The sequence below is a fragment of the Sclerotinia sclerotiorum genome, genomic scaffold (genome assembly GCF_000146945.2).
Source record: "Sclerotinia sclerotiorum 1980 UF-70 scaffold_21 genomic scaffold, whole genome shotgun sequence".
NCBI classification, from domain to species: Eukaryota; Fungi; Ascomycota; class Leotiomycetes; order Helotiales; family Sclerotiniaceae; genus Sclerotinia; species Sclerotinia sclerotiorum.
The window spans coordinates 38,608-62,467 of NW_001820815.1; the positions used below are offsets into that span (position 1 = coordinate 38,608).

General features: G+C 41.5%; 11 protein-coding genes across 11 annotated transcripts; 9 read left to right on the top strand and 2 right to left on the bottom strand.

Annotated features, from left to right (window-relative positions):
• Positions 1 to 45: 45 nt before the first annotated feature.
• SS1G_12375 (predicted protein) lies at positions 46 to 766 on the top strand (the record flags this gene model as incomplete). The annotated part of the gene is made up of 3 exons (XM_001586341.1): positions 46 to 215; positions 432 to 710; positions 760 to 766. The coding sequence occupies 3 exons, from the start codon at positions 46 to 48 to the stop codon at positions 764 to 766; spliced, it is 456 nt and encodes a 151-aa protein (XP_001586391.1).
• A 701-nt stretch (positions 767 to 1,467) lies between these two features.
• SS1G_12376 (hypothetical protein) lies at positions 1,468 to 2,536 on the top strand (the record flags this gene model as incomplete). Its single annotated transcript, XM_001586342.1, has 2 exons — positions 1,468 to 2,329; positions 2,472 to 2,536. The coding sequence occupies 2 exons, from the start codon at positions 1,468 to 1,470 to the stop codon at positions 2,534 to 2,536; spliced, it is 927 nt and encodes a 308-aa protein (XP_001586392.1).
• Positions 2,537 to 3,904: 1,368 nt separating this feature from the next.
• Positions 3,905 to 4,228, top strand: SS1G_12377 (hypothetical protein; the record flags this gene model as incomplete). Its single annotated transcript, XM_001586343.1, has 2 exons — positions 3,905 to 3,957; positions 4,042 to 4,228. 2 exons carry the CDS (start codon positions 3,905 to 3,907, stop codon positions 4,226 to 4,228), a joined length of 240 nt encoding a protein of 79 aa, XP_001586393.1.
• Positions 4,229 to 4,486: 258 nt separating this feature from the next.
• SS1G_12378 (hypothetical protein) lies at positions 4,487 to 5,005 on the top strand (the record flags this gene model as incomplete). The annotated part of the gene is made up of 1 exon (XM_001586344.1): positions 4,487 to 5,005. The coding sequence occupies one exon, from the start codon at positions 4,487 to 4,489 to the stop codon at positions 5,003 to 5,005; it is 519 nt and encodes a 172-aa protein (XP_001586394.1).
• A 1,779-nt stretch (positions 5,006 to 6,784) lies between these two features.
• Positions 6,785 to 7,593, top strand: SS1G_12379 (predicted protein; the record flags this gene model as incomplete). The annotated part of the gene is made up of 4 exons (XM_001586345.1): positions 6,785 to 6,810; positions 6,890 to 7,024; positions 7,128 to 7,249; positions 7,394 to 7,593. 4 exons carry the CDS (start codon positions 6,785 to 6,787, stop codon positions 7,591 to 7,593), a joined length of 483 nt encoding a protein of 160 aa, XP_001586395.1.
• Positions 7,594 to 9,055: 1,462 nt separating this feature from the next.
• SS1G_12380 (predicted protein) lies at positions 9,056 to 9,223 on the top strand (the record flags this gene model as incomplete). Its single annotated transcript, XM_001586346.1, has 1 exon — positions 9,056 to 9,223. One exon carries the CDS (start codon positions 9,056 to 9,058, stop codon positions 9,221 to 9,223), a length of 168 nt encoding a protein of 55 aa, XP_001586396.1.
• A 1,874-nt stretch (positions 9,224 to 11,097) lies between these two features.
• SS1G_12381 (hypothetical protein) lies at positions 11,098 to 12,219 on the top strand (the record flags this gene model as incomplete). Its single annotated transcript, XM_001586347.1, has 2 exons — positions 11,098 to 11,512; positions 11,570 to 12,219. 2 exons carry the CDS (start codon positions 11,098 to 11,100, stop codon positions 12,217 to 12,219), a joined length of 1,065 nt encoding a protein of 354 aa, XP_001586397.1.
• A 1,011-nt stretch (positions 12,220 to 13,230) lies between these two features.
• Positions 13,231 to 14,799, bottom strand: SS1G_12382 (hypothetical protein; the record flags this gene model as incomplete). The annotated part of the gene is made up of 3 exons (XM_001586348.1): positions 13,231 to 14,384; positions 14,510 to 14,710; positions 14,763 to 14,799. The coding sequence occupies 3 exons, from the start codon at positions 14,797 to 14,799 to the stop codon at positions 13,231 to 13,233; spliced, it is 1,392 nt and encodes a 463-aa protein (XP_001586398.1).
• Positions 14,800 to 15,820: 1,021 nt separating this feature from the next.
• Positions 15,821 to 17,305, bottom strand: SS1G_12383 (hypothetical protein; the record flags this gene model as incomplete). The annotated part of the gene is made up of 2 exons (XM_001586349.1): positions 15,821 to 16,906; positions 16,955 to 17,305. The coding sequence occupies 2 exons, from the start codon at positions 17,303 to 17,305 to the stop codon at positions 15,821 to 15,823; spliced, it is 1,437 nt and encodes a 478-aa protein (XP_001586399.1).
• Positions 17,306 to 18,042: 737 nt separating this feature from the next.
• On the top strand, positions 18,043 to 18,222 carry SS1G_12384 (predicted protein; the record flags this gene model as incomplete). Its single annotated transcript, XM_001586350.1, has 1 exon — positions 18,043 to 18,222. The coding sequence occupies one exon, from the start codon at positions 18,043 to 18,045 to the stop codon at positions 18,220 to 18,222; it is 180 nt and encodes a 59-aa protein (XP_001586400.1).
• Positions 18,223 to 19,652: 1,430 nt separating this feature from the next.
• SS1G_12385 (hypothetical protein) lies at positions 19,653 to 20,705 on the top strand (the record flags this gene model as incomplete). The annotated part of the gene is made up of 1 exon (XM_001586351.1): positions 19,653 to 20,705. One exon carries the CDS (start codon positions 19,653 to 19,655, stop codon positions 20,703 to 20,705), a length of 1,053 nt encoding a protein of 350 aa, XP_001586401.1.
• Positions 20,706 to 23,860: the final 3,155 nt, after the last annotated feature.

Sequence of the window (23,860 nt, forward strand, 5' to 3'; positions counted from 1 at the left end):
CTGTAATAAACTTCCACCAGTTCAGGCCAATCCCATTCCTCGAAAATGATCATGGAAATCAAAGATCATAGAATTTTAGAGACCCCTCTTTGTCCTGCTGTCGATGTTAATATCGAGAATATCATGAATGAAAGCCCAAAAGAGTGTTCAAACCTCAAGATATACGCTCTCAAGTCGAGTAATGGCATCGGAGACTTCAGTTGGAAAAGATCAGTGTAAGTTTTTCTTTGAGTAACATTCATAACGTATTAGGGATTTGTATCTTTGTCTACGCGGAGGAAGATTTTAGAGATTGACGAATCATCACATTCCAGGTTTTGGACACTCTCCTCTTCGGTATCAATATATGCGAGCAAACTCCTGTTGCTAGAAAATGGATTTCGTAAGTCATAGAGTAGCAAATATATTTACTCAGGCTGATTTTAAGACAGATTACCGTACGGCAAAGGCCCATATCCACATTACGCAAATGTTAATCATCATCCAGCTCTCACCGTCGCTACATCCTACTTCGGCCTCTGTTTATCTATCTTCACCATCGCATCACACCATAAAGGGGGGATTGATGTCCAGTGTACTATGAGTGACTTTTGGCCCACTCGGTCATGGATTTGTATGATTCCGGCCTCATTTGCTTCTGCAGTTGCTTTACCATTGTTCATGGAGGCACTTACACATATGTCAAGTCTCCCTGTTTTGGTGATGCTCTTGTGAGTGGTGTCCAGAAAGTCATGAAAATATAACGCTAACAAACCCCAGCCACTAATCTACCTGATAGAACATCTTACTCTCTTTATTTTCTGTTCATCAACACGTTCTGCAAGATGCTTATCTCTTTGAAACAATTGGCATCACAATATTCACAACTTTAGTCCTGTACAATGAGAATCGTCTCACGGTTCCAGGAATTATTTGTGGCATTGGAACTTTCATCATGGCGGGATTTTCTAGAGCACTTTTCCTCATGGCATCTCAAAAATTGTGTGATGACGAACATAGGATATCATCATCCTACCATGGTTATATTTTAATGACCACAACTTTGGCTTCCTCATAAGTGGCTCTCTAGCTTTTATTTATGAGGCCAATTTACTAAATCACTCTCTCAATTCAGAGACTGTGGTTTTGTTTCTCATATCTTCGGCAAGCTTGGTTGGAGCAACATTCAGTGGCAACAGTTTCCTTGTCTACTCTCCAATCTATTGTTCGGTTCGAGAGAACTGGGATGCGAAGTTATCCCTTCCGCTTTTTGAGGTTATCCTTTCGGGGGTCGCTAGCATTCTTATTTTGCTCATATCATTGACGTTTGGGCCTGTATCTGTGGTATCATGGGTTCAGTTTAGTACCTACTTTCTGGCCATGTTATGTCTCATTGGAGTTTCTACAGTTCACATATTCTTCGAAAAGGTGTTCGAATATCTTCAACGTCGTTTCTTATGCCGTCCATGTGACAAGGGCCCGTATCCCATGCCGAAGAAAAGTTACGTGTTGGTTTTAAAGGTCTCGCTCACTGCCTTGGCTGTACTATCTTTCTATGCATTGTCCCTATTACAACTAGGCGGCTTGTCGCCTGGACCAGCCCCCTCTATCGATAATTCATACACTCCGAAACCATCGTCATTCGATATCGTGATAAGCGCGTACACAGAGAGACCCGAGTCAGTCGCACGCATGCTGCACGCTATCAAATCAACATCTTACTTATCTTCAATTGATCCCCGCGTTCTGATCTACACCAAAGACCCCACTGTATCCTTATCCATGTTGAAGAATTCCACAGGCGCTGATGTCGTTAAACGTCTACCCAATCTTGGGAGGGAGGGAGGGACGTATCTCAATCACATTGTTAACGAATGGGACCATCTCGCGGCTCAAACCATGTTCATTCAAGCTCATGCTCATAATATTCGGGAGCTTGTACCTCGAATCAACTCATACTTAGTGCCGCAAACAGGAATGTTGAGTCTCGGATTTTCTGAAGCCACTTGCTCATGCCACAATTGTGGTGACAGGTTTGGATGGAAAGATGACTGGTCTGTGGTCCCAAGTCTATATGAACGTATCTACGACTCGAGTTGTTCCGATTCCACCGCGGTTCTTCTATCATACAAGGGTCAATTTGTCGCATCAGCCAAACGGATTCGTGGCATTAGTCGAGGAATTTATGAGGACTTACTGTCCACGATAACAAGTGAAAGTGGATGGAGTCATGATCCACGGTTTGTGAACAAAAATGATTCGCCTGACAATCCTTCGTTTGGATTTGCAGTCGAGAGAATATGGGGTCTACTCATGCAATGTGCGACCGATGACCGAGTTTCAACAAAGTGTCCGTCTATGCTAAGCGGGATGACTAGGGGAGATAATGTTGGGGATTGTCAGTGCTTGGATCCAAAATAAATATTTATTGGTCATTCATCTAGGCGGGAGAGAGAAATTGGCTAATTGGTAATACCTGGAGTTTGGTGTAGGCACCGGAATACATTGCGGCCAATGGTATTTTCAACACGGATTCATGGGTTGGGATATAGCATGAAATTAGATTGAATATTTAAGTCGTTAGAGCTTTCATGAATGTGTGGTATCGATTGTTGTAGATTCTAAAGGAGAGTACTATAAGTCTCTTTTGATGAAGCTTTTGTTTTTAAAGGCTTCATTACCACCTCCAATGACTTGGGTAGATTCAGCTTTTCCTTGTCAAAATGCATAGCTTTTAAAGTTTTGAGATGTTCAATGATTGATAAATTTTTCAAATTTTGAGATATTGGAGATTTTGAATAGATTTTCATTCCATTCTTAATCATATCAATTTATTTAACAGTTTATTGTTTAATCAAAGATTTAAAGTGTTACGAGGTTTGCCGTCTAGATCACGTGGAAGTGCTCTAGGCTCTCGAGGTGGTTTATAACTAGGCGTTAAGCAGGGACTTAAGTAATGACAATAATGATATACAATTCGTAACTAGTAGTAGAGTATACTAAATGATTGATCTTGAGCACGAAGCTCTATACAAAGGAAACCCATACTGAATATATAGATATTCATACTCCCTTGGATCCTTTTGGATCCTCAAGCTCCAAAAGCTCCAAGTCACATGTTTTCTGACAGTGCGTGCGCATACGATCCTAAAGTGACCCAGATCACATATTAATTCGATGAAATCTGATCGCTTTTGCACAAGGCCCAAGCTCTCCTAATTAGTCAGTTGTTACCATCGTAACAGACTGGTCTATCCAGTCTAAAGGATAGCCTGGGTATACCAATCTATCCAGGCTATCCAATAGCATTCAGAAGTATATAGTCAGAGTAGTTTCATAGTATAGGAGCTTCGTGCTCAACTTAGTTATCAATTAGTTTACCTACATTCTACTTGATCTAGTGACGACTTCACTTCCAAGTGAATACCAGTGATAAAGCCTTAACCCATAACTACCAACCAGACGAAACCTTAGGCAGCCGCTGCCTCCAGTACAGTATCGTTACAGAGGGTGGCCGAAAAGTGGGGTACTAGACTTCCGTAGTGTGGATGCATTTGTCATCATAATTTGCCTCTGACATAGCCAATCAATTAATTTTTGCTTCCAAGTTCACTCCGGTCATTGATCAACAATACCCTGGTCAATTATCGTTCTTCGCAATTGATTATTATGAACCCATGGGTCCGTTGATTTCTAATATTCCCGGCTAGCTTCCAGCATGAAGATACGCACAGCTCATGATCTGCATCATGTCATAGATCGGTGCTAAGAAAGACGAGAAATCTTAAAATTTTAATGGATAAGAACAATCGCCCCAACATTCGGGGTTTTATCCTCTTTGGTTGCACGAGTATATAGCTACGAGAAAACCAAGAAGAGGTTTTGATTTACAACACATATCAATCAGGTAGCAGAAAAGATCATCATGACTATCACCAGTACTATTCACGTTCCTCATCTAGGTGGAGTAGAAGTAGGGTATGTTGAAGAAATCATGATGATTTTTCTTGCAGTCCCCAAATTCAACAAGCAACCTTCGAGCTAACATTGTCAACTTCACAGCTACCAAATGCCCAAGACCTATGACCCATCTAAACCCACCGTCATCCTCGTAAATTCATTCACGACGTCGTCTGAACTCTATCGCCACCAATTTGAGGATGAAAAACTTAATACAGCAATGAACCTCCTTGCTATAGAGCCATTGGGCCATGGCAAGACAAGGACAAAGGCCGAGAATTGGACTTAGTGTGTTGTTTCCTATTTCTTCACGTCCTTCAACTTTTCCCAACCTTTTCATATGCTTCTATCCCTGTTATGAGAGCATGACAAGATAAGACTAACACCCATGAGTTGGGATACTGCGATAGCCAATATTCAGGTAATGGACAAGCTGTCCATTACAAAGGCATTTGTTCTTGGAACTTCTCAGGGTGGCTGGGTGACAGTTCGAATGGCCGTAATTGCACCCAACAGAATACAAGGCATCATCCCTCTTGGCACATCCATGGATTATGAGTCTGAACGAACACGTTCCCTTGGTTGCTGGGATAGTTGGGCACCATTAAGTCAAAACATTGAGAAATGGACCATCAACCCTGGATTGGTGACTGATGATTTCGAGCCTGAGGATGAATATTGTGATTTTTTGATCGGGACAGGATTTAATGATTGCTCATCAGATGTGCGAGAATTTTGGAGGAAAACAATTAAGGAAACATACCGCGGCGACGAAGGTAGGAAACGAATTCGAATGGCAGCCATAAATCTCAGGGACCGCGACGGATTGCATGGACGCTTACCGGATGTGCGGTGTCCGGTTCTGTGGTTACACGGAACATCGGATGTAGTATATAGTGTGCCGAATGCACAAGAAGAGATCAAGATGTTTGTTAATGCTGCCAGTAAAGAGCTTGTCATCGTGGAAGGAGGGGCTCATTTCTTGAGTGCATCTCATCCGGATGAGGTTGGAAGGGCGTTGATTGAGTTTGTTGAGAGGCAAAAGGGTTTGGAACTGGAAATATGAATTGCTCCGATTGTTTCTTTTTTTTTTTGTTGTTTTTGTTAAAAGGAACGACCTTACACAGGGAATAGTGGGAAGCTGATAGGGCAGAACTGAGGCTATATTGGTCTTGTATATAAATCACTCACTCTCTTAGTTCTACAGAATTGCGAAGCTCTTCTACAGAGAGCTTCTCAATCTAGTCCTAATAGGACAGTGCCTTGTGCACGTGCTACGCAGAAACCATTCACTTTAATAGTTTTCCTAAAATTCGTAAATTTATTGCATGTAGTATGGGCAAAGTGTGCGGGGTCTCTAGTACTCAAAATGATGACTTCTGGAGACAAGCTCTTTTATTTACCATCATCGATGTCTATTTTGCCTAGAATCGAAATGTCTACTTGGAGGAATTGAAGAAACTGCAGCCTCCAAACTCAAGGGCGTCATGAATGGAAGTTGCGTTGAATGGACTGACAAGTTTGCACCCATTGAGCTTATTTTGCAAGCAGTAAATATAGTTGAGTACCAAAGAACCTACTTATATTGGCTGCACAGACAGACGCTGAGAGGAATGATAATTGTAGTATTCGGTGGTCCAGTCAATGGTGCACAATCATAAGGCTCTAGTAGAGGCCCGTCTCCCATCTTATTTGCAAATGACTGTAGATAGCGATAAAATATTATACCGAATCAAATCTTTTACTCTTTTACTTGAACATGATTCCCTTCCTAGCAGCAACGGCCCTAAAGATAACAACCATTCCACCAGTTGTTCGTCGATCAATTAATTGATGTACTCGGCCATGGCCATTCAGTCAGCCAACCTGACCAGGTGATATACTCTTGCTCTGCATCTACCATTCCATAAGTGCCTAAGTCCAAACTGGGTATCCTTTGAAGGTTGCTCGTCGAATCGCTCGTAATTCACACCTCAAAGCCCCAGATCTCTCGTCGCTCACACAAGTCGGAACCTGTTTGCCTTCACATGCTGAACCTCAAACAGCATCGTCGAAGTATCATAGCTGAAGGAATTTTTTTATCAAAACTAACAGAAGAAGAGACGGATCGACTAATGGCATCTTCGAAGGCCATTTATGAGTTCGTAGACGCCCGTGCATACGTTTGACTTCTCAGCATGCGCTGATAGGTTTTTCTGAACTAAATCGTCTAGTTTCCTGCATCAAATGATTCCAACATGTCGTGTCTCTAGGCCAGGGGGTCTTTAGCAATATTTGTGCTGCGCGATGCTGGAACATGCATGATATTGCGGGTGCTTCCAACTAACGCCAAATAGTCATACTGAACTAAGATCCTGAGCGGTTGTGCTACAGGGTCTCTAAAAAGCGATTGACCAATAGGACTGGTTTATATGTGACTTGAGGCTGAAAATGTAACTTTGCATTCCTTGTGTCAATGAAAGAGGTAGGGCAGAAGGAAACATGGATTATCCTGTAAAGTATATTGCAGCTAGCTATCTTGAGAAATTTAGTACAATGCTTATATGTTGAAAAAGTCAGGAGGCTGGGCAAGCCCACTCCTAGATAATGTAGAACTTGGACATCTTCAATTGCCGTGGTCTTTGGTCATTTCACAATCGTATCGTGATTTGCACCTTCTATATGGGGGGCACAACTCAGTAAAACACTCATAAACCACGACACAGTTGGAAATTGTCAATAGGAAACGAATGTCATAATAGCATAAGGCTGCCTCTAATAGTCGCCGCGACACGCTGATTTATACGATAGTCTCATGAGAAGGACAGAATGCGGCATAAATCTAGTGATTCCAGCGAAATCCATCATGTTTCAAGGATTCCCATCAAGGATGTAGGCTAGTTCAATGATACATTTACAGAGAATGGACTCTGTCGATCAAAGGCGCTGCAGAAGACAAGCTTAGAACTAGAGGGGTGCAGAAAATCGATCAGTACGAGGATGAAATTGTGAGAAAAATTGTGTTTGTGGAGGAATCGTGGGTTTTTCATGAGCCACCATCGGATATGATCAATCTGAAGAGCATAACCGAGTATCTAGATGCATCGTGAGTAAACCTTCCTGGCGCGCCTTTGCAATATCTTACCATCTCTAAGTCTTGAATTAAGCAGTTAATAGTCAAATTCCTCACAAAAGTGGACAAATCAAAGTGATTTGCATAAAATAACCCAACTGTCTACCACTCAAAATGTTGAGAATAAGTGTAATATGGGATTCATGCCAGACAAAGTTGAGAAGGATCGTGAAACTAAATTGGCTTCAAACCAGCATAGTGAATCCACTGCGACATGGGGAATACACTTGTCACGGAATTAGGAAAGGATGGAAGATGTTGAGACTGGGGTTGTCAGTATCAGTCAAATCCCGAAGAATGTTATGTAAGAAATGTTATAGGAACGCTAAAGAATGTTATCAGCTTCACAACAGGAACTGGATAGCATGAATACTGAGGTAGATTCAAACAATAATCAAAATTTCTTCACAGACCAAGAAGGATATCAAGGAGATGGAAGTTTTGAATACTTTGCAGAAAGGGGAAATTCTGTTTCAAAGAACATTTGGAGTACGATACAGGTTGTTTGGAAGACCGTGGATGGGAAACAACAGGCTCAATGATTAAAGCCAGAGAAAAATCTGTAGGAAGTAGTGGGATTTGAGGGGTTCTGCTAGGAGTCCCATACTCATCCATTGAGTCGTCGAGCCACAGACCGAAAATGTCTGCGAAACACATCTCGCAGAGATCCCCGCCACCATTCTTCCCATTGTGCAATATATTCATATGTATCTTAACCGGAACATCATGCGACATTGAATGCTTGTGTACAGGACATAGCCCTGACTGCCTTGCAGATGATAGCTTGTACTGAGCTGGCAGTTGTCTCATAGCCTGCGCGGCTTTGAGATTTCGAATGCCATATTTCACAGCAGTCCGACCGGGCCCATTTCCAACCTCCGCATATGTTTATTCGCTCGAAAAGTCAAAGTCGCGACGAGTCCATCTCGACATACCCTGCAAGTAGAGAAATGAGTTGCGCACTGCACGCAATAGACCTGCCTGGGTCGGTACCTCGACGATGTTACATGCCTTTGAGAAGCAGCGCAAATCTGCAATTCGATTCTAGAACTTTATTTCTCCGAAACAACCCATATTTGAAGCAACCAGTATTGATTTCATTAGTTGCTACTCTTTTGAAGAAGTTTGTCATTCAATTACCATTAAAGAGAAGATTGGATCAGATTGTTTGAACCACAATTTTTCACCGCCTGGCAGAATCAGGTGCTGTTCTTGGCTTCCATCAAAACAACTCAAGCTACTTTATGAACTACACATCCAGGACCACCAGACCTACTACTCACTTACTATCATGTCTACACCATGGTCACATCATCAAGAAGATTCGGAAGCTCAACCTATGCAGCATCATATGAGGTTGTTCTTAACATGGTACTTCACACTCCATCCGACTTATTTACTCCACGAGTTTTAACCCTTGCTTTGGGCTTGGTGCCGAGCTTTCAATAAATGTAATATAGATTGAATTCTGACATATCCGTTTGCACGCATCGAATTTAATACCTCATGACCTCACGAGACGGTAAAGTCTCTATATACACACACAATTACACACAAGCCTTTTGAGCCAACATAATCAGGCGTTGAGCGTCGGTCACAATTTTTGGATCCCAAAGTTGCAGGAACATCTTCGATTCCCACCTTCCACGCAAGAGAAGTTTGCATATCAGTATTGAGTACATTCAAATGTAAACTTGATATTTATTCAGAGTACAAGGACCGTCATAGTTGGCCACATAACTCCACATTTTGTTTCCAAAATTCTATCAGATTCTGAGATAATTTATCTTGGCTATCTCGCACAAACATCCAAGAACATTAAGTTGATATCACTCTCTGTCGCGGTCTCCCAGCGGAGGTTGAAGAACCAATGAACCATTCGGCCCCGGAAGAACTTGCCACTCACAATCTCCACTAAATTCTCTTTTGTTGGGGCATGCAAGCATATCTGGAAATGCTTCTTTATGCCCCTGAGGTGATACGAGCTTCAATATTGTTATCAACATGATGTTGGAGTTGCAGGGAGCTGCAGTGGTCCATAAACGGCGTGCGACCATGCTTCTCCACGTTTTCATCCCACCAGCTAAGCGTTTATCACCTACACATCATTTGTTACCTTGCACTACTGAAGATCATCTAAATCTTAACATCATCCTCGGATATGTGCCTTGATTTCATGGATGTAAGTTGTGAGCGCCGGCTGACGTGTGTTTGCATGCATTTCGTACGTTCTGAAATGGAGAAATTCATGTGGTTAGCCTCCTCCAGTTTGTTGCAGAATGTTTACAGGATAGAGTACACCACGTGCAAATCTCCGAGGTGTTTCGTTGGCATAACAATTCTCCGAATTGAGGGCCATGCCGTCGAAGCGGTAGTAGCGTTGGTGTCATCCATGAAGTACAACATTGCCAAGCTCTACCATACTTGGAGGTATACGCCATTGAGTTGCGAGAATGATGGGCTCCGGTGGACTCGTAGAAAACTGTTGACAGTATCTACACGACGCAGTGGAAGGATCACAATACTCATGATTTTATTTTTTTTTGGCTGATGTTTGATGGACTCAATGCATTCTGTCAACCGCATTGCGGTATCATTGACACGTCGAGCGCCAGAATTTCACAAGAACTTCCGTCACATTTTGTCATAATTCAAGCAGATCTTCAAGGTTCGAATTTTTGTGCCTCTAGAGGGAATACACTTGATACCACACGGGTCATGTAGCTTGTTTGGCTTCACTTTCAAATTGTTCATACCGCTGCCAATCTGGAATCTACTATTCGCAAAGTGATTACATTTTTCCGGCTGTGAATATTGATGTGATGACGAAATTTTCGTCTAGTAAGGACGGCTGACATGTGGGAATTGGCTAATCCGATTGTTCAAATCTTCCAATTACCAATGCTACCAATGTTCGGCCCAAAATCATCATCTAGCAAAGATGGAGAGTTGATATTGCCAAATTACCTTGGTGGCAGAAGCAATAAGACTTTTAATTCCAATATCCAATGAATCATCGAGAGGCACAGATTAGACAGCTCCGATATTTCGTGCTTTCGTCAAGTGGCGACTTTTAATTTTTTGGAATTCTCGGGTCTTTAAATCCGGCCAAGAACCAATTTACCTACATCAAACGAAGCTGCCCCCGCGCTAGAATCTGCAAAGAAGACTTCGTCATCGGCTCTAAACTGATTTCCCCGCCTAGCGTCTTTAGCCGTTGAAACTAGCTAGTCCACCACGTTTGACATCATGATGCTTGAGCGTTTTATGCTCACAACATACCCATAGCTAATTTTTGTTCACTCATTCATGTTTAATTTATCTTGATGCATACTGTTAGTTTCAGTTGCGGAATTAACATCGTACTTGCTAGTAAACCTGTCAATATTTCGGGATCTCTCCCTTCTGAAAAATTCTACGCGATTTTCTAGTCCGCTAAATGGCTTTTTCTGATATTTGAGTTTCTATCGTACACAATTCGATATTTTATCTTATGCCACAACTTGGCGAGACATTAGTCCAGACCTTAGAATTCCAAAAAAGCATATAGTTATCTGCAATTTGAGGCGTAGCGCCTCTACATTTGCAGCGTTCTACAGTATGTCACTTGTCATCCAACTCAGTGACACCGCATTATAACAATATTGACCAAATTCTTTGGTTTCAGCGCATCTTCCATCATGCGACCTTTGCGGGATACACTGAGCCTCAATTTCACTTAGTATATTATTGATCGTCATATCACTCCACGTTCATTGGTAGCATAATATCCTGGGGTATCGGAATCTTTTCTAACTTTGGCGTGCAAATGAGAAGGGGGAACCGGTTTGGCCATTACACTGCATAAAGAAGTTTTTGTTATATCCTCTCTTCTCCTCTGCATCTTCTTTCTCTTTAACCTTTTTAATTATCCATTGTTTCGAAAGTTCCTTATCTTTCCCATTGTGAGGATAGATGAGATTAGTTGGTTAGAACAGTCTGATTTTTGAAATCTTCATTTTATATCTCAATTATTTATCACCTAAGTGATAGCACCTCATCAAAGAATGGCATTGAAGGGCTCAATTAGAGACCTTTTGGTCTCTATGATCGGTGAATTTGTTGGAACATTTCTATTCCTCTTTTTCGCATTCGGTGCGGCACAAACAGCGAATCAACCCAACGGAACCAAACCTCTTGCACCCAACGCAACCGATCCATCAAAACTTCTGTTTATTGCCCTTGCATTCAGCGCCAGTCTCGCAGCAAACGTTTGGATCTTCTTTCGTGTCAGTGGTGGGCAGTTTAATCCGGCTGTGACCCTTGCACTCGTGATCATCAGAGCAGTGTCTCCTTTGAAAGCATTGGTACTCATTCCTGCTCAACTTGCGGGTGGAAGCTTAGCTGCAGCAGCAGTGAAAGGTATCATACCGGGTAATGATATTCTTTTCGCAGTATCGCTCGGACCGGGCGTCACACACGGTAAGCATCAAGATGATTACGAAGCATGAGATCTCAACTAATTTATTCGGATAATAGTTCAAGGCTTGTTTATCGAACTCCTCTTAACCTTTATGCTCGTTATCACCATCCTCATGCTCGTTGCTGAGAAAACGAAGTCTACTTTTCTCGCACCCATTGGTATTGGATTCTCTCTCTTCATCGGCCATCTTGTCGGTATATTCTGGACGGGAGCAGGAATTAATCCAGCCCGAGCATTCTCACCAGCCCTCGTTCAAGCCTCATTCCCAGGCTATCATTGGATCTACTGGCTTGGTCCTGCTTTAGGATCGTGCCTTGCCGCAGCAGTGTACCTGGGTTTAAAAGCAATGAAGTATGAATTGGTGGGTGGAGATGCGGATAAAGAAAAGGGAGAGGAAGGTTTAACTATGCAGCAGGCAGACGTTATCTTAGAAACCCTTCGTGGATTACCTAGAGCGATGCAAACTTCGGGGACTACTACAGGACAGTCTGATGGTATGACAGAATCTCAAAGGGATTGGTGGAGGTTGAGTGGCTTGGACATGTATAAGATGGATGAGAAGAAGGCCCATTATGGAAGTGAAAACCGAGACCCCGGGGATTTGGAAAGGGGTTTCGATGTCAGAGTGTTGGGGGACGATATGAAGATTCGGAAGAGTCGATTCGGACCTAACGATCCTGCTAATTTTCCTACCTGGGTCAAGTAGTCCCTTTTTATGGCGATATGACATTCGTCTTGAGTACTATAGGATAGCATTGATTTAATTGTCCGTTCAGCAAGAGATAAGGGTGAATGGATGGGAGGTGGATGGTACGGATTAAGAGCAGCAGGGTATTGGTATGGAGAAATACGGGAATATACCAGATGACGACGATTATGATCTATTCATTTACGAATCTTCTTTGTTGTGGGAATAACGACCAGTCATTTGAGCAATGGGCGTTTGACGGAGGGTTTTCATGTAAGAAGCAAAAATGGCAATTGTTGGATCTACATACACCACAAACTACATTCATGGCAACACCGAGTAGTTTTTTTTATTTTACATTACGCTCGTTATAATTTTAATATTTTGACTTACAAACAAATTTATTCCAATTTCTGCTCCAAATTCGCGATTGTAACCCCAAATGATCTTAGCCTTGCACCATCTAGATATTTTCTCACAGTCGTCTTATCTTGAACGAGTTTCAAAGTAGACCGAATGGATGGATGACCCCGGGGGTTCTCAAGCTCGAATGGACGTGCGAGTCGATTCAAGTTCTCTGATGTTATGCATTAAATCAAGCATCAAGCATTTTAAAAACAGCCACTCGGACACATCGATAAAAGCTTTGGATGAAAATTCTTCAATCTAGAACTTTCGTTGTGTTACTTGTAAGTTGGGTTTGAGCTAGAAGTTTTATAATTTTATGATTTACTGTCATTCTATAAGTGTTTAAGATTGATATCGCTAGTACAAAGTTTTGGTGCGATTAAACAAGGTTATCGAGTGGACACCAGACTTTGTCCGCAGTCCATCAGGCCGTATGACTGAAGGTAAGGCACCCAAGAATATCTTTTGATCTACCGTCGCCGAGGTCATCTAGTCCAAGGTTAATACAATGACATTACAATGCATTGTTTCGGTAAAGGATCAAAATGAACGAATAATAAACATCTCATGTGAAGTTTTATGAAGCTTTGCCTTGTAAGATCCTATCTCTATATGATGACATTACATTTTAGCAGCATTTCCATTTTCACCACTGCTATTGACCGATTGTTCCAGGCTAACGAATTGACCTTCTTTGACCTTTGCAAATAAATCATCAAACCTATCGAGAGCAATTTGATAACAATCAAAACCATAAATTTTCTTCTGGACCTCGGAATCGGCCCATTTATCTGGTACTGCACCACCCTTTTGCTTCAGTGCAGCAAATTGCTTGTCTCTCTCCGCCTTTGCAGCTCCATCTCCTAAATGTAAAGCTCGTCCGGATTGTGCAGCTAGCTCGACAAGTGTCTCGGCACGTTCTTTTCTTACACTTTCATAGACCAGTAGAGATTTGTTGATATCCGAGGGGTCACTAGAAGGGCATTTAGAAAAGACGGCACCCAGGACGGCAGCATCCTCAATTGCTTGTGCAGCACCTTGAGCCAAATGAGGAAGGGTTGGATGGCAGGCATCTCCGACAAGTGCGATGGAACCCCGAACCCAAGTAGGAAGTGGGCTGTGAACACGGAGTTTCCATTCGCATACCTCCCCATCAGGAACAAGATTCAGCATACGTTGGACTTTAGGGCAGAAGTCGGAGAAAATATTTAACATAGCAGCCTTGTCACCTTTGGTGGTATAGGTGGCGGATGGAGCGGCGGCGAAGTTGGTATCAGGTTGGACGGTGGAGAGGTTATAAATCTGCTTGCTTGAGACTGGGTAAGCAATAATATGTCTTTTCTCTCCAATCCATCTCGTGACCTTATCTCCGTTGATAAGTTCCAAAAGTTCGGTGTCGTTTTCCATGTCCTCTCGCTTTAGCATAATTCTGTATGCTGCCTGGTTCGTGTCGGTAATATGTGCATCATGGTTCAATTCAGCCAAAATCTTTGACCGAACGATAGATTTAATACCATCTGATGCGAGAATGACATCTGCTTCGACAGTATAAGATTCTCCTTCGCGCGGCTTGACCTTGAGGACTGGTTTGGGACCAAAGGACTCTACGGCTTCAGCTGCTGTGGAAAAGTGAAACTTGATGCCACTTTCCTTCTTGCAAGCCTCATACATAGAGCCAGCAAGGTTGGATCGGTGACCAACCATGTGAGGATATCCATAGGTATCTCTTATGTACAAAAGATCCACGTGAGCTAGCTCATTATCGGAATCGCCCTCTGTTTCGGCTTTAGTTTTATGATTTGGTAGGAAGTGTTGTGACACGAGATACATGTTCAACTTCGAACCTTGGGGAGAACAGGTGAAGAAAGAAAAATGACCAAAATGAAAGAACGGGACATACGTCTAATACTAGTTTCTTTCAGATCCACAGCTTCGGCCTCGATCTCTTTCCAGCATCCCAATCTATCCAACACTCTCGCCATATTTGGCGCTAATTGAATGCCAGCACCGACAAACCCTAAATTTGACGCTGTCTCATAGACATCTATGTTTGTAAAGCCCTCCTTAGCTAAAGACAAGGCGCATGCTAATCCTCCCATGCCTAGGAACTGTCAGCTACTGAAGACTGAGTAAAGAAGAAGGAAGAATTATACCAGCTCCAATAATCACGATGTGTGATGCTCTATCCATGGTGAAAGCTTTTCAATGAATATACAGCTGGAAATGAAAGTTTTGTTCGGTGAGCTAATAACCTCTTCTCTTGTGTGATATTCAGAAGCAATGCGATGTCGAATGAGACCTAGAACTTAGAGTGTATGGCTGTATATAACACAGAGGCATCGTCTCCTTCTTTAAATCATTTCAAGTATAGCAAACCCATCTCGACGTACGTAACGTATGTGCCCCACGATCCCCACAGCTCGTGGTTGAAATCAAGTGCGGAAAAAGTCACATCCACACGGCTTCTTGATACGGGATGAGAGAAAAGGAGGCTGAATGAAGAAAACGGTTGTGTGGAATTAATTCGGCAGTGATTTAACTTTGCGTTGATTTGAGGAACTGTTATGATTGGTTAGTGAATGATTACATCATCAGTGAGGTGGGGATTCTCGGGACCGAAATGAATCAACCACCAAGAATTTTCAAGAGACCCCGCACACGTGATGTCGCCTACTTACATGTATCTTAAATGCATGTTCCAGCGATGAAATCTACCAAAAACAGGGAGAAAAGTTTAGGAGGTTGCCGAGTGATGAGTCCTGCTCTCCCTTAAGTAAACGGGAAGATACTAATGACGTCGAGCCTCGAACCCTAGTGTATTGTGGTTGCTCCAAACTCTACCATCTGTTGTTTTTGATCATCTCTGTTTATGACATTAGCTTCCTGGATACATATCTGTGCAGTACTCTTAATCCTCGCCAGCATTTTGATGATTTGAATGGAATGTGATACATTTAGGACAGGATAATGGTATTCTAGAGTTCACTTGAATATTCAAACACAAAAGTTCGATGTCCCCAATCACATTGTAAATTCTCGTGGTTTTTTGCCACCGAGACCAGAGAGTGACTTGTTACTCTCCAATATTTTCACATGAAGTTGTGAATAAAGCTCGCCCTCTGGATGATGAACAACGTATATATAATCGTGTTCTTACACAACGGACCATCCTTATGCATTGTACAACCCCATCTCCTCTCTCAATATAACTTTAGCTGTTACATAGTTCCACAATATCTGCTGGCACAAATTTCCTGAGGATACCCAACAGACTCTCCAGTGGCATCCAGTCCATGTCTCCATAAATGGACTTCATAGGTTGTCCACTATACAATACTCTTGCGAAATACCCATCAATAGTCGCTGTACTATTGTGAATCTTCCAAATCTCAAAAGCAATGTTACTTCCCATTCCAGGCCATCTTAAAGCATCGATTCCAAGAGCGCCTGCTATGGGCCCAATATCCCCGTCATGAACAAATATATGACTGTACTTTCCTTCTTGGATCGTTCCATTTGCCACACTTTCCAGTCTGGACACTACTTCCCCAATAAACAGCCCCTCCACAACTTGAATATATTGTTGGGCGAATGGATTGGCCCTCCAGTAATAGTTCCACTCCCAGTCACCAGCTCTAAAAACCTCTTCTGCCATCTCTTGAGTTACGCAATACGAGGAATTGGTCGGAGAACAAGGAAGCGGATAGCCATTACAAAGTCGAGCCTGGAAGTTATCGGCGAAATGATCCATTGTGCCTTGCCATGCACCGGAATTTGCTTCGAATATATTTCCAATGGTGGTGCGCAGGGCTGATGTGGCTGCTAGGTGAGCTTGCCATTCAGCTGTTGATTTAATTTTAGCCAGCGTAGAAGAAACGGCAGAGCAGGAATAACCCGCATTAACTGTATCGACTGAGGTGGCTTGTTGATGAAGAGGTATGGATGTTTTATAACCAGACCAGATTCCACGCAACACACCTCCAGCACTCTGTTGTGTCAAAGGTGACTCCGAGGAACGGAAGTAGGTTTCCTCTAGTGATGGAGTCATGGGGAAAAGACTCAATTTGCCAGTGGCACCATATACTTCGTTAAGGTCTCGGCCATGCTGATAGCCGTCTGATAGACCACCAATCGTAAGCTGCGGATACTGGCAAGTCCCTGAAATATATTTGCCCACGAAGGGATTGCCTGCATCTGTATATGTACTAGCATATACTGGAATAGGTTGTTGCATGGTGGTATCATCAGGTCCAGCGTAAAGATATGGGAGAATACCTGAGCAATTAAATGGTACAGTCTAGGATACATTTAGCATGTCATCCGACGCTTGAGCAAAGCAACTAACCTCCCCACTAGGTAAAACATTATACATTGTCCTCCTTTGATGCCTTTGTATATACTCCAGGTAGACAATCCCCGCCTTCACGGTCCCGTTAGCCACAGGCCCCGGAAGTTGGTATTCTTGTGCTCTTGGATGGGGCATAGAGCAGTAGTTGTATGTGCCATATGTTGTATTTGAAGTGGTAGACTTTCCAGAAATTGAATATATGCCACCATATGATCCAAGTGAAGTGTTACTGATATAGGAGGTGTCATTGAGATCGATTGGATAGAAAGTTTCCAGCGGTGTAAAAGCAATCGTCTTTCGTACTCCAGCCAGGAATACAAAAAAGATGTGGCTGCTAGTGAAAATCATGTCGAAACTGGCATATATGGCCATAAAAACCGAGGCGAATCCAATTACACAGTAAAGGAGCTTCCACGGCCACTTGATCACAGTCTTTTCTACGTGGCACTTCATTTATATATGCACGAGGTAAAATTAAAAAATTAAACATATTGGGATAGGAAAGCCGGTTGATAGCCAACAGCTGGTTCCTTCCTCTCCAGGAACACCAATGAAAATATACGTTTTTCACATGTGTTTCTCATTGGTTTAGCCTGCATACTCACCAAGACCACGTGCGAGCGAGATGGCCGTTTTCGGAGCTTTTTTCCAGAAAAAGACTTTTCGTTCCCCAATTCATCTCGCATTATCATATTCTCATTGTTTTGCGTGACACTGTCTACAGCGAAACGCACCAAAATATAGAGTATAATGCTCAATCAATTTTCTCCAGCCTTGTAAAGGCTATCACGAACTCAAAGCTTGCATCTTCATAGTCTCTGCCGTGATTACTCTTCCCTGCTGGCACCAAGAGTCCTATTAATTGCACGCGCGTATTCAAATGTTGCACAATTTTTGGTCTGGCCATACGGCTAATGCTTTCCAGGTTATTGCTGCATTCTTCGCTGCGGAAAAAGGTCCGCGCAGTGTAATTTGGCTCTCCAAAGGTTTCAACTTCACATCTTCAACCTCAACTGGTCGAATGGAGAGCACAGAAAGCGAAGCCTGGTGTCTTCTCAGATCTCAGAAGTGATAATTTTGGCCTTATGTCCAATGAGATTCAAAAATCAATCGGTATCGAAGAGACGCGGGTAGTGGTAATAGTGGAAGGTTTGTTTAGTAAGACAAAGACCGGTGGGCTTAATGTAGTTTTGGGAAACATGAGGATGTATAAATCACGTATTGCTACATCTTCGGAGCAATTCAACAGCCTCACTGCCGTATAGGAAATGTTACATACTGTAATCGAGATTACGCATCTTTGACGGAAGCTTCAATGAGGTGAAGCAATAGCAATCGCGATTTCTTTATCTTGGAGTCCGGCAGACTTCATTACTGCTCGTTCAAAGGAGTAGATTGATTTCCTTGAATAGAATAGTAATACTCCTGATGCCATGGTCCAAATGCAATTGAGGGTATCAAAGTTGATGTGTTTACCTCGCATGTTGCGATGTATTGTGAATGAATATGGAAGTTTCAGTGGTGATTTTAAGAATTATGATGGTTGAGGAGGAAATCAGATAAGATTAACGAGTAAGAGCTTACTTCCGGCGCTAAGCATCCACTGTAATTGAAAGCAAATCTACTCGAGTAACTAAAACACTAACATCGATCATTACACCTTTCGATACATTCCAAATACAATCACAAATCCTAAATACTTCATACAAGCGTAATTTCCATCACTCAAAAATATATCGCATCTATAATCTTTTTCTCCCCGTCGATTCTTACACCTTAGTTTGCACCATCTATGCTATGTATGCAGTGCAGGTAAAGTTAGGCATTAGAAAGCCCGTGTTGTAATGTCACAACATGCTGCACTTTTGAAGATGTTCAGCTGGTTACAGTGAGGCAAGGAAAGTTCCTGTCACTATTCTCAGAAAAAGAACTTTATTGAAGAGGCCTCTACTTCACGTTTAGCAATAGTCGTCAGACACTCCAAGATGTAGTATTTATTATCAGAATTCAATTTAATTTTTCTTACAAGAGTCATTTGAAAGCTGCCAAATATATAGGCAGTATTGTTGTGGCTGATTACCAAATTGATCCTTTCGTCTCTCCTAGATATGAAAATCTACTTCAATGTGTCCGCGCTATATTTACTTCTTGCTTCCCCTCAGGTTTTTCTTTGGTCCCCATTTCCTTAATTTTCCACGTGGCATAGTTCTATATATTGTCTCGGCATCATCCGTGTCCACTACGGCTAGCCCAGAGACGATCACTAGGCTAAGTCCACGTGGGTCTCACACTCACGTCAATAGGGGAATGCTTCTTGTTGCACGTTCCCGAAATATGTTTGGGGTTTTACTCAGCTGCACGAAAAAGTAAATATACCTCCAAATATTGAACACTGTATCTTGAGTAAATATCGAATCACATTTAGTACGTCCAACGGAGACATTTTGTGATATTGAAAGCATAACCCAGCCATCTCTGGACACGATATCCGTCCTGGAACCTATCCGCACCGCATCTACCATTGCTCCTTCTTACAGCCGCAAAGTGTATGCATTTAATCATCATGCTTGTTTCTATCGCCAGCTTTCTGCTTGTCTTAGAATCATCATTTCGAGCTCATGCTTCTCCTATATCACGCCAGCTTACCTCAACAGATGTTTCGCTCCAAGGCTTTGCCCTCCAGAAGATCCTCAAAATGGCATCTCCAATATTTGGAAACTATGCAGAAAATCAATTGAATACCTCGACATGGATGAGCAAGTATCCCGATTTCACAAAGCTCGTGCATATGAATATTCCGGGGACTCACGATACAGCAACTTGGAACTATTCTCAGACAACTCAATCGGCACTATCCGGTGTTACATCATTAGGGAATCAAGTCCCCGATCCACCAGAGTCTTATCGCTGCCAGAATAACTCTATAATCGATATGCTTGATGCCGGGGTCCGAGTATTCGACTTGAGATTTGCCTTAGACGTTACCAATACCTCGATTGTATTTTGGCATAGTCAAGCTCTTTTATCTCAAACAGCGACTTTAGATGATGTCCTTTTCGGTTATTATTACTGGCTTGATGCTCACCCCACTGAAGTGGTTTTGTTGAGTCTTCAATATGAGGGTAGTACGACTGAATATGGATCAAATGATGCTGAAGCACAACTGAAGCTATTCAATACTCTCACATCACCAGCATCAAAACAGTATCTGGTGCAGACGAAAGATGAGTTAGGAACTCTAGGCGAAGCAAGAGGAAAGATTATACTTCTCCGCCGATTCGATCTGGATCATCTATCAGACTCTTACGAAAATGCTTTACCTGGTCTCCATTTCTCTCCCACTCTCTGGACCGATAATTCTCCAGATATCAAACTCATCTATAATACTTCCACCAATGGCACAGCATATATCGAGGACTATTATGAGCCTCAGACTCCATCTCTGTCCAACACAGCGGTGAATATTCAATCAAAGTACAACGCAACCACAGCACATTTGTTGAAAGCAGCGGATGAATCTCTAGCACCTGATGGTTTGTGGTGGACTTGGGCAAGTGGAGGAAAGCTCTCAGATGGTGTCACTCCTGAAATTATGGCTATCGGTAATGGGACGCATACGCCAGATGGAGGTATCAATCAAAAGCTGGTGAACTTTCTGGGAGGAATGAGAGGAAAGAGGGTGGGAATTGTTATGTTTGATTTTTATGCGACACCTGGGGATTTGGTGGAGACTTTACTAAGTTTATAAATAAAATATCTGGTTGTTAGAAGATAGGATAATGTTATCTAATTAACTATACCGCTCACTTCTGGTTATAGTTTTGAGGATATATCGTTGGTTCCTTCAGTCGATTTCACGGGACTAGGTTATTTCGAATCTACCATTCCGCAAATCTTGTTTAATTCTCTTCCATACCAATCCGATATATCTATTCTTTGAACTTGTGCTAACAGAGGGGCCCAAGTTCATTGCAGCTCCTGCGCAAAAGCATCAATCATTTCCTCTGTCTTTTCTCGTTTGCAAACTCGGTTATCAAGTGTGATCATTTTATTAACTTACGTACAAGCGTACAAGTTGTTATACGCTCAACGTATCCGACTATAATTCGAGTAAACTATTCTATTAGTTTGCCTATATCGATGGAAAAGTATCCTCTATATAATCTCTTGCCAATCTTCCCGTTTAGCTTGGGGAATAGAGAAGATCTTTGGGAGAAGTAGAAATGAATGTTGCCTTCAACGGTGCATTTAATGGGTAGTATCCGGCAACGTTGAAGTAACTCGGTTTTTCTGGGTAAGGATTCAAAGTTGAAACCGCAATGGCTTGGGAGATCCTAAGCAAATATGTGTTGAGTCTAAAAATAATCTATCGAGTCATTGATTTCATCCGAGTGGTATAGATATTTTGCCCGCTTTGTTGTTTATCTTTGGCACGTTATGGACTCATCATTTTTCTTGTACTTTGTTTTATATAAAAGTTCCTCAAGGCAAGTTGTAAACTTACCACCAGCCATTCAAAAACAAGAATCAAGGAAAATTCGCGTATTCATTGAGAAGAACGCCGAAACTTACACGATAGACTACCTGCTCTATTTCAACAGGCAGGAAGCAATGAAGAAAGAAATATTCATTAGTTCCACTAGGTGCATTGTGAATTTTAAAAATAAGTCATAAATAAAAGAACAATGAGGATCCTGAATAGGAACATATACTCCTCCTTTCAGATAAGTTATTGACGGTATGCCAGTTCAAAAGGCAAGCCCAATTCACTTATCACTGTTCTTTAGATAAACTACTCAGCCATTTCATAAAATTTAAAACTATAAGGTAAATAAAACCAAGAAAAAGACCCAGCCGACCCCCCCCACCCTCTTCCCCCCCTTATCACCATTCTCTAATAACACATCATAACACATCTAAACACAGATTCAGCCATGAGATTAAACAAAAAAACAACATATCCCACTTAAACCTTCCCCCTCTCCAAACCTTTACATCGATTCCCTACTTCCCTATCCTCTTCCTGTAAGTCCAATAAATAGACATCTTTAGAGTAAAGCATCAATATTTATTGCACAAGATCAACCATCATTCCTAACCCTTCGTTCGGTAAAAGAGGGGTGTATTTACCCCGCACTTAAGACCTACATTGAAGGCCCTGAAATATAGGCTTTAGCTAACCACCGTGACATCGATCCTGTGCAGCAATTTTTTGTTTTTCATATAGGGATGAAGTTTGTTGAAAGTTGTGTGCTGATGAGGTAATGTCTCTGTTACTCCAAGCAAGGTGCTGGAGCCTTCTTTTTCTTTTCAGGGGATTCAGGGTGAATTTCCTTGTTGTTTTCTTGTGGAATTCGATTAGATTATATTTAAATTATTTCAGAGTAAACCTATATTTTATAATAGATAGATATAAATCAAGGGTAAATAATTATATTCGTCTTGAATCTCACTTTCCACTATTACAAAACTGTATTTTATCAAGAGGATTCTTCTTCTATTTGTGTAACTTTAATCATACTGTATATAAATAAAGATATTCTTTCCCGGTCACGCAGGACATTTTAACTAGAAAGTGAGGTAATTCACTTGTAGTGTTGTAGGTGGTAAAAGGAATTTAATGCAGAAGAAATTTTTTATAACTGAGTCTCAGGTAGAGAATTCCTTGAGAAACAATCGTACATTGATTGATAACTCGAGGGTATAGATGGACCCTGAGGAGTCTTTTATACTCGAGTTCTTAATGGGATTACAGTGGAATTTTAAAAGTTCAAAAGTTCAGTAGTTCCATGTCCAACACTCCTCATACTATCTTATCCTTTTGAATTTTCAAGATTCAATAGATTAATAGTATTAAATCCATATCATAAAAGTATACATAGTATACTAGATATGAATTATTCCTCAATCACATATTATACTACAGTCATTTAGTTCTCCTTTTTCCTTTTCAAATGAAATCAATGCTATAATCTAATTTATTAAAAGATTAAGATTATACTTTATTGAATTTCAACTTATAATTTCTAAAATATTAATATTATAAAAAAAGGTATTTCTTTAATAATAATAATAATGTTAAAAGGAATGACCTTACACAGTGAATAGTGGGAAGCTGGTAGGGCAGAACTGAGGTAATATTGGTCTAGGGTATTAATCACTCTTCATCTAAGTTCTACGGAAGTGCGAAGCTCTCCTACAGAGAGCTTCTCAATCTAGTCCTAATAGGACTAGTGCCCTGTGCACGTGCTACGCAGGAATCATTCGCTTTAACAAATAATAAGATTAAAAGTTTTTATTTTATTTTCATTTCTATTATTATCTATGATTTATTTCAAACTTGACCATATGTCTATAATTTAATAATAATGTTAAAGTGAATGGTTCCTGCGTAGCACGTGCACAGGGCACTAGTCCTATTAGGACTAGATTGAGAAGCTCTCTGTAGGAGAGCTTCGCACTTCCGTAGAACTTAGAAGAGTGATTAACCTACTAGACCAATATTACCTCAGTTCTGCCCTATCAGCTTCCCACTATTCCCTGTGTAAGGTCATTCCTTTTAACAAAATTTAAAATTACTTTCATATTCTAATTCTAGTTCCAGGTGTAGAGGAGGAAATATATATGACTAGTTTAGTCAAGTACAAAGTCTCTCGTTACTATGATTACAGATAGTAGATAGCAGACCATGGCATGCATTAATGAATGGGAAGACCATTGATATCACCAGAATGAATGAACGATTGATTGATCGATTCTCAGAAAAAGGGGCACAGAGATTACTTTCTCATGAAAGATTAAGATTAAACTACACCTAGGGTACTCGAATACATTACTTCCAAAAATCCCTACATTCACATGTTCACCGGCGCGGCCTTAAACTCCCTTTTGTCAATACAATCT